At 42.2% G+C, this 14,070-nt stretch overlaps 1 protein-coding gene across 5 annotated transcripts in view; it reads right to left on the bottom strand.

Annotated features, from left to right (window-relative positions):
• The window catches only part of IFT52 (intraflagellar transport 52), a 53,129-nt gene that overhangs the window by 7,755 nt on the left and 31,304 nt on the right, over positions 1 to 14,070 (bottom strand). For all 5 annotated transcript variants that reach the window (XM_007535266.3, XM_060190335.1, XM_060190327.1 and 2 more), the window contains 3 exons: positions 13,288 to 13,356; positions 4,579 to 4,733; positions 829 to 916 (listed from right to left, as the gene is read on the bottom strand). In XM_007535266.3, coding sequence (XP_007535328.1) covers positions 829 to 916; positions 4,579 to 4,733; positions 13,288 to 13,356 — 312 coding nt within the window. The remainder of the gene's footprint in view (positions 1 to 828; positions 917 to 4,578; positions 4,734 to 13,287; positions 13,357 to 14,070) is intronic.

Below are 14,070 nucleotides of genomic sequence, written 5' to 3'. Positions count from 1 at the left end.
CCCAACACCCCCCTCTTTTTTTTTGCCTCCAGGGTTATTGCTGGGGCTCAGTGCATGCACTACGAATGTACTGCTCCTGGAGGCTATTTTTTCCCTTTTGTTGCCCTTATTGTTGTTGTTATTGCTGTCATCGTTGTTGGATAGGACAGAAAAATCTCTCAATTTTTCTCTCAAGGATGGAAAGACGGGGGGAGAGAAAGATAGACACCTGCAGACCTGCTTTACCACCTATGAAGTGACCCCCTGCAGGTGGGGAGCCAGGAGCTCGAACTGAGATCCTTATACCAGTCCTTGTGCTTTACGCCCTGTGTACTTAACCCACTGTGCTACCACCCAGGTCCCCCCTTTTTTTTTATTAAAAGAGAGCAGAGTTCCAGTTTGACATATGTGATGCTAGGGATCAAACTTAGAGCCTCAAACATGCAAATCCTGCAGTTTGCCTATAATGTGGCCCCAAGTCTTTAGAAAAAAATTAAGAGAAACAGATTTAGAAAATGCTGAACTTGAAGATCTTTTTAAGTTTGAGCCAGTGATGTGATAATAAATGTTTAACTATCAATGTTGACAGGAATGCTTACATATATGCCCTCCAACTTGACAAGATGGAAAATGTTTATTAGCCAGAAAAGTTTGTGTCTTTGATTTCTCAGCCGGGAATTAAACCATATAGAAATCCCTACAAAATATTAATAGCTTTGGTGTCTGGGCCGGTTTAGAGTCTGAGGAAGAAAAAGAAAACTACAAATGGCATATCGAAGGGCCAGCTGAGGGGCAACAACGGCAAACAGTGGGGTTCTGTCCTGGGGTTCCCTCCACACACCTACTCACCGCTGGCTGAAGGGCTGGCAGAGGTGTCTCAAACTGAGGTTGGATAAGCTGGAGAGGTTCATGTTTCACATTTAGCTGTTCATGAGCCCTGTGTTGTTAATCAAACACAAGATGAGACACTGCAGCAAAGTGTGTCTAAATGATCACAGCCCTTTCCCATCAGATCTGCCTACTCAGCACCTTTGTAGGAAGACAAAGTTACACTTAGTACAATCCTTTCTTTACTTTTTTAAAATTAAGGAACTTTTTTTTTAAAAAAAGATTTTATTTATTAATGAGAAAGATAGGAGGAGAGAGAGAAAAAACCAGACATCGCTCTGGTACATGTGCTGCTGGGGATTGAACTCAGGACCTCATGCTTGAGAGTCCGATGCTTTATCCACTGTGCCACTTCCTGGACCACTGTACAATCCTTTCATGCACCTTCCCTACCATATCATATGATTTCACTGAGAACTGAGAGGGAAATTTCAAGTTTCATTATCAGCTTCTCCTAAATAGGTCTTCTATTTTCCCCTGGTCAACACTATGCTTCCTATAACTCACTGCGTTTCCTTATTTGATTTTACCTTCATGAGACAGAAGTTAACTCTGAAGTTTCTTTCTGGGAACTGAACAGATATCTGTGATACATACTTGTATGTGCTCATTCCTTTAACAACTACTTGTTGAATAATTTACTATGTGCCAAGCAATTTTATACACAGAAGTGTACAGCAGTGAAAAAGCAATCAAAGCAGCCTCTTGTGAAACATATATTCCAGTGGAGGAGAGAAGTATGAGAGAAGTGGAGACCAAAAGTGAAGGTGATAGGTATTTTTTTTAATGTTTTACTTATTTATTAGGTAGAGACAAAGCAAGATGGAAGGGAGAGTTAGGGAGAAAGAAACACACCTGTAGCACTTCTTTAACACTTGCGAAGCTTTCCCCTTGCAGGTGGGGTTTGGGGGCTTGAACCCAGATCCCTACACAGGGTAACATGTGCACTCAACCAGGTACGCTACCACCTGCCCACTCCCCAAGTTTGTTTGTTTTTCAATATTTACAAGGGAAAGAAAGCAGGAAGAATACCCCTCGGGGGAGTCGGGCTGTAGTGCAGCGGGTTAAGCGCATGTGGCACAAAGCGCAAGGACCACTGTAAGGATCCTGGTTCAAGCCCCGGCTCCCCACCTGCAGGGGAGTCGCTTCACAAGCGGTGAAGCAGGTCTACAGGTATCTATCTTTCTCTCCTCCTCTCTCCATTTCTCTCTGTCCTATCCAACAACAATGACAACAATAATAACAACAATAAAACAAGGGCAACAAAAGGGAATAATTTTTTTTTTAAAAAAAAGAATACCCCTCTGGCACATGCGATTCTAGGGATCTAACACAATGCCTTTTCTTTTGTGCCACCTCCTGAGCTGAAATACCAGGTGTTAACAGGTATTAAGAGAAAATCAAATTAGGAGGTGGCTCTGTGGTAGAGGGAGATATGCAAGAGGACTTGCATAGTGAGCTGCAGAATCTGATTCCTAGTACTGCATATGTTAGAGTAATGCTTTGGTTTGTATTTTCTCTCTCTCTTTCTTTCTCTCTCTCTCTCTTCTCCTAAGTACGTAAACCTAAGAAACAACATTTAAGAAGAACACATCAGTTCAGGAAGGAGGAAGGAGCAGGATGAGCAGCTGGTTGGAAAAGCTTCAAGGAGGGAAGAGAGGACGATATGTAACTATTCTTCACGCAGAGGCAAAGCAAGAGCAACAGGAAAGGGGGTGCTGTGGACTTTCACAGATCAGCAGAGCAGCCAGTGCTGACTAGGTCTAGTAAAAACAGATTTTATCCTGTTTCTGCTCTAAAAGCTTTTACTGGCATTCCATTTACAATCTGACCCTTGCCCTGGCTGCATGCTGTTTGTCATGACTTATTTTTGTAATACTCAGGCATGTCTCTTCAAGTGCTACAATCAGAGAATGCAGAATAATATTCAGATTTTTAAACCATGACTAAGTAGGCCTTGTTAGAAGTCAAGGGTAAATGCAGTTCAGTGGGCAATTTAGAAATACATTTCCTTACCTAGACACACTGCCTATGTCAAAGTCTAGGGTTTGGGCCCAGTGGTGGCACACCTGGTTGAGCACATACTTCACAATGCACAAGGACCCAGCTTCAAGTCCCCGTCCCCACCTGTAGGGGAAAGCACTACAAGTGGTGAAGCAGGGCTGCAGGTGTCTGTCTCTCTTCCTCCCTATCTCCCTCTTCCCTCTCAATTTCTGACTCACTCTCTTCTCCTTCTCCTTCTTCTTTTTGTTTAACCAGTGCACTGATCCGCTCTGGTTTATGGTGATATGGTACAGGGGATCAAACCTGGGATCTGGGAGCCTCAGGGATGAGAGTGTTTGCATAACTATTATGCTATCTCCACTGCCCAATTTCTGATCGTCTCTATCCAATAAATAAATAAAGGTAATAAATAAAGTCTAGGGCACTGCTCCTACAGAGACCTTGCTGCAGAATGCTCTCCCACCAACCCTAGTTGTCTCCTGCAGTTCTGCTCACCCCTCCCGCTTAGCACCAGCACAGTGCCAAGCAGACACAAAGTGCCCAAGAAAGGTTTACTGAAATAGTCAATGCTAGTTAAAAGGACCCCCTTTCATAAAACCTTCCTTTGCTTGCCTCACTCAATCTATTCCTTCATTATTCCCGTGGTCTCTAGTTTTATATTTCACATTAATATAATAATAAACCTTGCATCACATCTTCTTTCTCTTACATAAATCCATAAACTTTAGGCATAGTGCTTGGCACAGAAGGAGCTCTGTAAGCATTTGTTGGACTTGTACATATAGCTACTGGAAGTTAATCTGTCAACTATGGTCAAGCTCTCAGTCTCAGGATCATCAAGATGCAGATTCTGTGGCAGACTCAAAATATTTTAAAACGTGGGTCCCTGTTGCTATCAGAGATCAAAAACAGTATCAAAACAATATCAGGGCAAAGCTCTTCTCTGGTTTGAAAGCCCAGAAGGCTGGGTGGTGGTATACCTGGTTAAGCAAACATACTACAATGCATAAGAACCCAGGTTCAAATCCCGGTCCCCACCTGCAGAGGGAAAGCTTTATGGTAGTGAAGTGGTACTGCAGGTGTCTCTGTCTTTTTCTATCTTCCCCTTCCCTCTCAATTTCTCTCTTTCTCTATCTAATAAGTAAATAAATTATTTAATTAAAACAAGAAAGGAGGAGGAAGAAATAAAGAAAAGAAAGAGAGAAAGAAGAAAGAGAAAAGGAAGTCCTTCATGCCTGTTTACATGCCTGTTCTCACCCTGGGAGAACAGCTTATCTTCCCTAAATGTCAAGCTTCCCCATCTGCAGAAATGGTAGGTAACTCAGAAGACTACTGTGTTATAACATGGGGTGCCTGTAGGGTAACTAATCATGTCAGTTTACTGAGGGGTTCCTCGGCTGTGGGACACTCTTGAAAAAAAACAAACAAACAAACAGAAAAGTCCTAGGCAAACCGGAACAAGTAGTCACTTGTTCTGTAGCTCATACAGAGCCTGGGACACAACAGGGGCTGATCACTGCTGGCAATCTCGTCTGCATCAAGCCCCACCCCAAGACCCCAACTGCCTCTGCTGAGAAGACAGGTGTGAGAATGTGTTTTGCACACTGCATTTGCCTTAGCCTTAACTCCCATCTCTAGGTTCATGTTTTAAAACCAAACACTCTGAGAGGAATATCTGGAGTAGTTCAGGCAGCTCCAGGTACTAACTTGATGACTTTGGGGAGGGAGGTTGTGTCCAGCTGGTAAATGGACAAGTCAAAGAGGGTGGTGAAGTCCCGTGGGTTCTCGTCGCCCTCCTGGAGACACACTCGAAGCCGCTCTGACAGGGTGGCCGTGTCGGGCAGCATCATGTAGTCGGAAATCTGAAAGCCACAAGACATTGTGTTTTAGCATAGCAGAAAAGATTTAATCTGTGAAGACTCCAGAATCTCAGATCTTGATATATAATCTTTTTTTAAGTATTTATTTATTCCCTTTTGTTGCCCTTATTGTTTTGTTGTTGTAGTTATTATTGATGTCGTTATTGTTGGATAGGACAGAGAGAAATGGAGAGAGGAGGGAAAGACAGAGGGAGAGAAAGACACCTGCAGACCTGCTTCACCACTTGTGAAGCGACTCCCCTGCAGGTGGGGAGCAGGGGGGCTTGAACGGTCCTTGCGCTTTGTACCACCTGTGCTTAACCCGCTGTGCTACCACCCGATTCCCGATATATAATATTTAAGTTCTTTTACCCAAAGATTTCAAAGTTTATGATGAATGAGGGCTAAATGTAAAATAATGTGAAAAGAGGACCAAACGTCACTTGGCTAAACCCCAATGCCGGGTAAATTCACCTCTAATTACTCATGCTGGTACCCATCTAGAGAAACAAACGACCATATGACCATATTTACAGGTCTCCTTTTTTTTTTTAATTGTCATTAATAGTTTGTTACAAGATTATAAGATTATAATTTATAGTTTCATACTTCCTTGTAATTTCTTTTCTTTTCTTTTTTGCCTCCAGGGTTATTGCTGGGGCTCAGTGCCTGCACCATGAATCCACTGCTCCTAGAGGCCATTTACCCCCTCCCCTTTTGATGCCCTTGTTGTTGTAGCCTTGTTGTGGTTATTATTGTTGTTGTTGATGATGTCATTTGTTGTTGGATAGGACAGAGAGAAATGGAGAGAGGAGGGGAAGGCAGAAAGGAGGAGAGAAAGACAGACACCTGATGACCTGCTTCACCGCCTGTGAAACGACTCCCCTGCATGCGGGGAGCCGGGGGCTCGAACCCAGATCCTTAAGCTGGTCCTTGTGCTTTACAACACATGCGCTTAACCCACTGCTCTACTACCCGACCCCCACTTCCTTGTAATTTCTTAAGTACTAATTTTGAGTGCTATAATTACCTAGTCCATTCATTTCCCCATTTTCTTAGTAATTCTCCTTTTATCTTATCAACCACCTAAAATTATTTTATCTTTCTTAATTTTAGCTGGTTTCCTTACTTTCAGTGAGAACATCTAAAAAGAAGGTCTCAAGCTCCTACTACAGCATCTGTCCACCCATCATCATCTGGACCACAGACATTGCTGTTACTAGTACAAGCCACCTGAAACCCTGACACAGACATTCCCTCTTCTTGGATACCAGATGCTAGTCCTCATATTTAATCAAGGCCACGCCTCCACCATTGCTGAGAGCCCTCAATAATACACCACTGGTCAGCAAGAGTAGAAGACTAAATGTCCATCATCAATAGGAGACTGGCATAATATACCACAGTATAAACAGTGGAGAATATAATCTTGAGAATAACAAAAGAATGTTTGTTGTGTATAAATATGGAAAACTTTACCCAAATATACTGGTAATTTCAAAAAAGATGCTGGACAGTGCGTGTGTGTACGTGTAGTATGTAGTACTATTTGTGTAAAGACAAGGGATGGAGAGTACATATTTGTTTACATATGTATAAAATACCTTTGGAAGGACATGTAAGAAAATGGTAGATTGGGTTGGGGAGATTGCATAATGGTTATACAAAAGATTTTCATGCTTGAGGCTCTGAGGTCAACCCCCAGTACCACCATAAGCCAGAGTTGAATAGTGCTAGATTGCTGTAACTGAGAGGGGGATGAAGTGTTGAGGCAAATGCAGAAGGAAAACTATTCATCCTGTATGCTTTTGAATTGCAAGTTATATGATCTGTTCAAACATTCAAAAATAAATGCATGATGGCAACAAAAATTTACTCAAGTGCGTGTGTATAAAACTGGGGCCTCATGCATGCACAATTTTAACTTTCCCAGGCCAAGAGAGAGAGACACCACAGCACTGGAGCTCCCCCAAGTGTTACCATGGGAGACCAAGTGGTTCCTGAGCCATATATATGGCAAGACACACACCCTTATGGGGGAGTCATCTCTCTTGGTCCAAGAAGTGTATTCCTAATTTCCCTATGAATTACATTTAGCTTTGATTTCTTTTTTTGTTTGTTTGTTTAATTTTTTAAATATTTATTTATTGGATAGAGACAGCCAGAAATCAAGAGGGAAGGGAATTACAGAGAGGGAGAGAGACAGAGAGACACCTGCAGCACTGCTTCACCACCTGCAAAGCTTTCCCCCCCGAAGGTGTGGACCGGGGGCTCAACCCGGGTCCTTGTGCATTGTAACACATGCGCTCAACCACTCAGCCCTTAGCTTTGATTTCTAACAAGTAATAGTTTCAAAGTCAGGCCTTCTGTTTTTTTTTTGTTTGTTTGTTTGTTTTTGCCTCCAGAATTATTGCTGGGACTCGCTGCCTGCACTAAGAATCAACTGCTCCTGGCGGCCACTTTTCATTTATTTTTTTTAATTGGATAAGACAGAAGATTTAATTAGAAGATTTAATTGGGAGACGAAGATAGAGAGGGAGAGAGACAGAAAGACACCCTGAACATGCCTGATCTTGTCTGATCTTGGAAGATAAGCAGGGTCGGGCCTGGTTAGTACTTGGATGGGAGAAAGACACTTGCAGACCTGCTTCATCATTTTTGAAGCAACTTCCCTGCAGGTGGGGACCCAGGGGATAGAATCAGGATCCTTGTGGGGGTCCTTGTGCTTTGTATTATGTGTGCTCAACCAGATGCATTACCACCTGACAACCCCCCAAAGTCAGTCCTTTGAAGTTGCCTACAGCATACTGTGAATATATTCTCTGGTTCTAGTTCTTGATAAGTGGATGAGCACTGAGTAAGACTCACTTCTCAGCTCATCCTCAATCCCAAGGGTCAAAAAATTCCTGATCCATTGATTTGTATACTTGGTTGTTTATTTATTTATTGTTACCAGGGCTATCACTGGGGCTTGGTGCCTCTTGCACAATGACTTAACTGTTCCCAGCAGTTTTTGTTTTTTTTTTTGACAGAGGGTTAAACAGAGAGAGAGAGAGAGAGAAGAAACACCTGCAGTACTACTCCACTACTTGTAAAGTTTCTACTCTTGTAGATGGGGACCAGAGTTCTGAACCCATGGTAACGTGTTTGCTGTACCAATTATGCCACCATCTGGTCCCCATCATGTTTGTTGGTGGTGGTTGTGTGTGTATTTACCAGAGCACGGCTCAGCTCTGACTTATGGTGGGGACTGAACCTGAGACCACTGGTGCCTCAGACATGAAAGACTTTTTGTATAACCACTATGTCCCGAGTTGTTATGATGTAATTAGCAAACACCTGACAAACTGGATGCAATTAGCATAGGGCTGATGTCAGGATGGAACTTAAGAGTGTGCCAGGCAGAAGAGGCTCTCGGTTCTCAGTTCCTGCATTCTGTTCTCCTGTCTGCCTGCTTTCCTACATGCTCGCCCCGCCATGGCCGCTCCTCCTGGGACTTGTATACATGTGAAGATGAAATCTGGTAATTAACTCATCTCATGAGCCTGGCCTATTCTGAACCCTTGCCGATAACTGCTTATTTTGCCGTACCTAAAATACACTGTTTGGTACTGCCGTACTGCTATGTAAAAAACCTTGATGGTTTTAAACCAGGGCTGAGCCACACCCTGCAAAGTCCTTTTAGTTTTTAATTCCTATACCCAGCCTCCCAATAATATATATTTAAAGACAAGAAACAAGGGAGGGGCACAAATAACTGACCTTTTCTGAAATATCTGGCTGTACTGTAGGCTTCAACCCTCTATCAGGACAGTGGATTGAAGGTGGGAGAAATAGCAAGGGTACACTGCCAGAATACAGCAGGGATCAGTAAAGGGCCCAGCAATCCTAAAGGTCCTGAGGCTGATTCTCACCTTTACACAGGGGCCTGCAACAAAATCCCACTTCAGCAAACTATCAAAGTTTCAGATGTCCAGAAAGAAATACAAGAGTGCTCCCCCAAACCACTAGGTTTCATGATTTCCTTACACATTTTGAAGTTAAAATTAGTAAACTTCAGCTCTTTGCTGAGCTATCATATATATATATATTTTATTTCATCAGGTATTATCTGAAACTGAGTTGTTTGTGCTTGAATTTTTTGTTTGTTTGTTTCTTTGTTTTTATTTTGTTTTCATCAGACCACTGCTCAGCTCTACCATATGGTGGTGCTTAAGACTGAACCTGGGACCTCAGGTTTGTCAGGCATGAAAGTCCATTGTGCTACTAATGCTGGTGCCATCTCTCCTAGCTTTTTATTATTATTATTTATTTAATATTTATTTATTTCCTTTTGTTGCCCTGGTTGTTTTTATTGTTGTAGTTATTATTGTTGTTGTTACTATTGTTAGATAGGACAGAGAGACATGGAGAGAGGAGGGGAGGACAGAGAGGGGGAGAGAAAGACAGACACCTGCAGACCTGCTTCACCATTTGTGAAGCAACCCCCCTTCAGGTGGGGAGCCGGGGCTCGAACTGGGATCCTTACTCGGGTCCTTGCACTTCACGCCATGTGCACTTAACCCGCTGAGCTACCGCCCGACTCCCGTTTCCTATCTCCTCAAATCCATTCTGACAAAACAAAAATTGATCTCTAATCACAGAAGTTTAGATCTTAAACCTGGGCTTAGGGTCCTGGCTCTGTATCTGCTTGCTATATAAGTACACAGAAATCTTGCAGAATTTGTTTCCTCATTTACAAAAGAGTCAGTGTAAGAGCTCATTTGGATAGCGCTCTGCCTGATCCAAGTTCAAGTCTGGTCCCCACTGCATTGAAGGAAGCTTCAGTGCTGTGGTCTCTTTCACTCTCTCTCTCTGCCTCTCTGTATCTAAAAAGAGGGGGAAATTGGTAATAAAGTTATCTACTTCCCTGACAGAATGAAGTAAAATGATTTATGTTGAAGTATACAGTGTATAGTAAACAATAATTATAAAAGTTTTAAAAGCTTTACAGTCATGTAGTATATCTTAGTTCTTTTAGTTTAGGGAGTAATTTATGAATTTAGGTTTCATAATCATCTGATGAGACTGCGTTGAGGTATTAGTGTCTCCTAGATCTAGTATTTAAAATAATAATAATAATAACAATAATAATGCAAAAAAGAATAAGATTCACCTGAAATGGAACTGGTGTATCACACCAAAGTAAAAGCCTCTGGGGTGGGTGGGTGGGTGGGGAGAATACAAGTCCAACAAGGATGACAGAGGACCTAGTGGTGGTTGTATTGTTATATGGGAAAATGGGGAATGTTATGCATGTACAAACTATTGTATTTACTGTTGAATTTAAAACATTAATTCCCCAATAAAGAAATTAAAAAAAAAAGAATAAGATTCAAGGAAGGGCTAATGCTAGAGAGAGACCTATAATACAAGTTATTGATTCCTATTCCAGCCCTGTTTTTATCACCTTCCTTTGACTGATATTATAATGCCTTTTTGTTAGAAAAAGTGAAAGAGACCATAGCACCAACATTTCTTTCAAATTTGAGCTGTGTATATGGCAAAGCAGCACACTACCCAAGTGAGCTGTTTGCTGAAATTATTTTTCCACCAGGGGGATGGAGCCTGCACAACAACTTGCACTTTTTCTTTCTTCTTTTTTTCTTTCTCTCTCTTCCCTTACTTTTTAAAATTTTTTGGTAGTGAATTATAGAGGGGGAGAAAGGAGGAGAGGTGGAGAGAAGGAGAGAGACCTATAATCCTACTTCATCACCTGCAAAACCTATAGGTGGGAACCTGAGGCTTGAACATGGGTCCTCTACCAATGTTAACATAGGACTGCTACTTCGGGGGCCTCAGTCATGGTGCATCGGGGTGAGTGCACATATTACTATATACAAGAACCTGGGTGCTAGCCCCCATTCCCCACCTGCAATAAGGAAAGCTTTACAAGCAGTGAAGCAGGACTACAGATGTCTTTCTTTTTCCCTCTTGATCTCACCTTACCCTGTCAATTTCTCTCTGTCCTGACAAGTAAAATAGAATTTCAAAAAAAAGCGAGGGGCACTGGGACCAGTGGATTCATTTTTTAAAAAATACTCCTATTAGAAGCATCCAATAGCACAGCTACATACAAGATACTGGATACTGTACAGCAAACCATAACAAAAGGACTTTTCAAAGTTAACCCAATTACCAAATAATGTGATGATAACATTAACTACCCATTGTCATTTTGAACCCTAAGACAGCAGGAACCTCACTTCTCCACTATAGAGCCCCTACTTCCCCCAGTCCTGGAACCCTTGGATAGGGCCCACTTTCCCGTATGCATCTCCCAATCCAAACCAAATAATATTGCATCCGCCGATCACAACCTAACCAACGCAACGATTGCCACCTCAACATGCTTCACCTCAGACTGTGTCCAGAGACTTCACGTGTGGAATGACAACCCTTCAGCTTCATTACTCGGGTGAGACCTTTCCTTTTATAGTACACTCTAATTTCATCTCAGGTAGTTCACTTTCTAACAAAGTCCCATAACCTAGATATACACCAGTTTCTGTGAGAGAAGGCTTATGTTCACACGTATCCATAAACTACTGCAAAATATATACCTGAAAGCAGAAGTACACTAGAGTTTGCAGTGAGTACCTCCCTAACACTTCCTCTCCACTATTCCAAGCTTGGGATCCATGATTGCTCAACAAATTGTTTGGCTTCGTATGTTAACTCTCTTTTCAATCACCAGGTTCCAGATGCCACCAGGATGCTGGCCAGGCTTCCCTGGATTGAAGACCCCACCAATGTGTTCTGGAGCTCAGCTTCCCCAGAGACACACCTTACTAGGGAAAGAGAAAGGCAGACTGGGAGTATGGACTGACCAGTCAATGCCCATGTTCAGCGGGGAAGCAATTACAGAAGCCAGACCTTCTACCTTCTGCAACCCTCAACGACCCTGGGTCCATGCTCCCAGAGGGCTAGAGAATGGGAAAGCTATCATGGGAGGGGGTGGGTTATGGAGATTGGGTGGTGGGAATTGTGTGGAGTTGTACCCCTCCTACCTTATGTTTTTGTTCATTAATCCTTTCTTAAATAAAAAATTAAAAAAAATACTCCTACTTCTTTTTTTTTATTGTTGTAGTTATTATTGATGTCGTAGCTGTTGGATAGGACAGAGAGAAATGGAGAGAGGAGGGGAAGACAGAGAGGGGGAGATAAAGATAGACACCCGCAGACCTGCTTCACTGCCTGTGAAGTGACTCCTGAGAGCTCAAACCGGGATCCTTCCGCTGGTCCTTGTGCTTTGTGCCATGGGCGCTTAACCCACTGCACTACTGCCTAACTCCCCAAGATTCCTACTTCTACAGGCAATAAAGTTATAGTTTCTTCCTGAAAAATCTTTTTAGATCCTTCATATTTCTCTTTTTCTTTAAGATTCATTTACTCATTGGCACATGAGAGTGGCAAGAGAGACAGAAAAAAAAAAAAGATGGAGCATCAGAAATAGGTACGACTTCTCAGCACCGTTAGTTAATCCTTTCTTAAAAATATTTATTTATTCCCTTTTGTTGCCCTTGTTTTATTGTTGTAGTTATTACTGTTGTTGTTGATGATGTCATCATTTTGGATAGGACAGAGAAATGGAGAGAAGAGGGGAAGACAGAGAGGGGGAGAGAAAGATAGACACCTGCTTCACCACCTGTGAAGTGACTCCCCTGCAAGTGGGGAGCCAGGGGCTCAAACTGGGATCCTTACACTGGTCCTTGCGCTTTGTGCCACCTGCACTTAACCCGCTGTGCTACCACCCGACTTCCAGTTAATCCTTTCTAAAGGAATATATGTCTCTTTCTTTATCTGTAAGACAGACACAAGTGTCCTGATGGAAGACAACTCACCTGGCAAAGTGTGTGCCTTGCCATGCACATGACCTGGACTCAATCCCAGCACCATATGAGAATGCAGCAGCACCATATGAGAATGCAGGAAAAGTATTACTCTGGTACATGCAATGCCAGGGATTAAACTTAGGACCTCATGCTTTTAAATCCAGTACTGTAGGCAGGCAGCACCTTCATAATTTTGAAAGAAGCATTTCTCTATGATGCTAATTTTGAAATATTATGTCAGAGAGCACATTTCATTTATTTACTTTATTCTGGTTAGACACAGAGAAATGGAGAGGGAAAGGAGGGGAGAGAGAGAGATGAAGCGGGAAAGAGACCTGCATGAGTCTCCGCATAACCATTATGCTATCTACCCCCATCAAGGTTATCACCAGTTCCCGCATGACAAATCCATTGATCCTGGCCGATATTTTTCCTTTTTTCCCCTTTTTTGATAGGACAGAGAAAAATTGAGAGGGCAGTGGGAGATAGAACAAGCAGAGGCCGGGGGAACACTTGGAACACTGCTTCTCCGCTTGTGAATGTTCTCTTCCGATAGTGGCTGGGGGCTGGGGGATAGGGGCTGGGAGTTTGAGTCCAGGTCCCTGCATAGTAACGTGTATACTCAACCAGATGAACAGCTAACTGCTCAGAGTCTGGATGCTTTAATGATCTGTAGCCCCTACCTCTGGGTCCTCTGCATCAATCTGGTTTAGATGGATGTCTTCTGTTGTGAGCCACTGGAAAACAACATCCTGGATTTAAAAATAAATAAATAAACAAACAAATAAATATCACAGAATCAAACACTTGATCATTTGAGGTCAAGGGCAGAACTAGAGAATTAAATCAACCAAAAATGAAATGGAGGGGTGGGAGTGAAGGAATAGCTATACTTCTCTTGGGGAAATCAAATGAAAATCTAAACATTTTCTTCATCTTGATGCAATCTTTATTACTAGAAATTTATCACTTGCAGTTCTGAAGAAATAGCTCAACTGGTACAGCTCAGGACTTGCATGCATGAAGCTCCCAGTACATGATGCCACATAGACCAGAGTAGTACTCTGGCTTCTCTTTTTCTGTTTCTCATGTGAAACAAATAATATTATATATATATATATATATATATATATATATATATATATTTATATATTTATATATTTATATATATATATATATTTTTAAATAAATATATTAGTTATCTTAAAACATTCTAGCTGCAAGTGTAAATTGATTACAACTTTTTTTTTTCTGGCTTCTAGTCACTGGGGCTGGGTGCTGGCACTATGAATCCACTGCTCCTCGTGGCCATTTTTACCTTTCTTTTTTTTTCCCCCCCTCTATTTTATTTGATAGAACAGAGAAAAATTGACAGGGGAGGTAAGGTAGGGAGAGAGACAAAGAGACACCTGCAGATCTGCTTCACAGCTTGAGAAGTGTTCCGCCTGCAGGTGTGGAGCAGTGCT

The sequence above is a fragment of the Erinaceus europaeus genome, chromosome 1 (genome assembly GCF_950295315.1).
Source record: "Erinaceus europaeus chromosome 1, mEriEur2.1, whole genome shotgun sequence".
Classification (NCBI taxonomy): Eukaryota; Metazoa; Chordata; class Mammalia; order Eulipotyphla; family Erinaceidae; genus Erinaceus; species Erinaceus europaeus.
The sequence above is the reverse complement of the archived record's forward strand: the minus strand, read 5'-3'. Positions and strand labels throughout refer to the sequence as shown.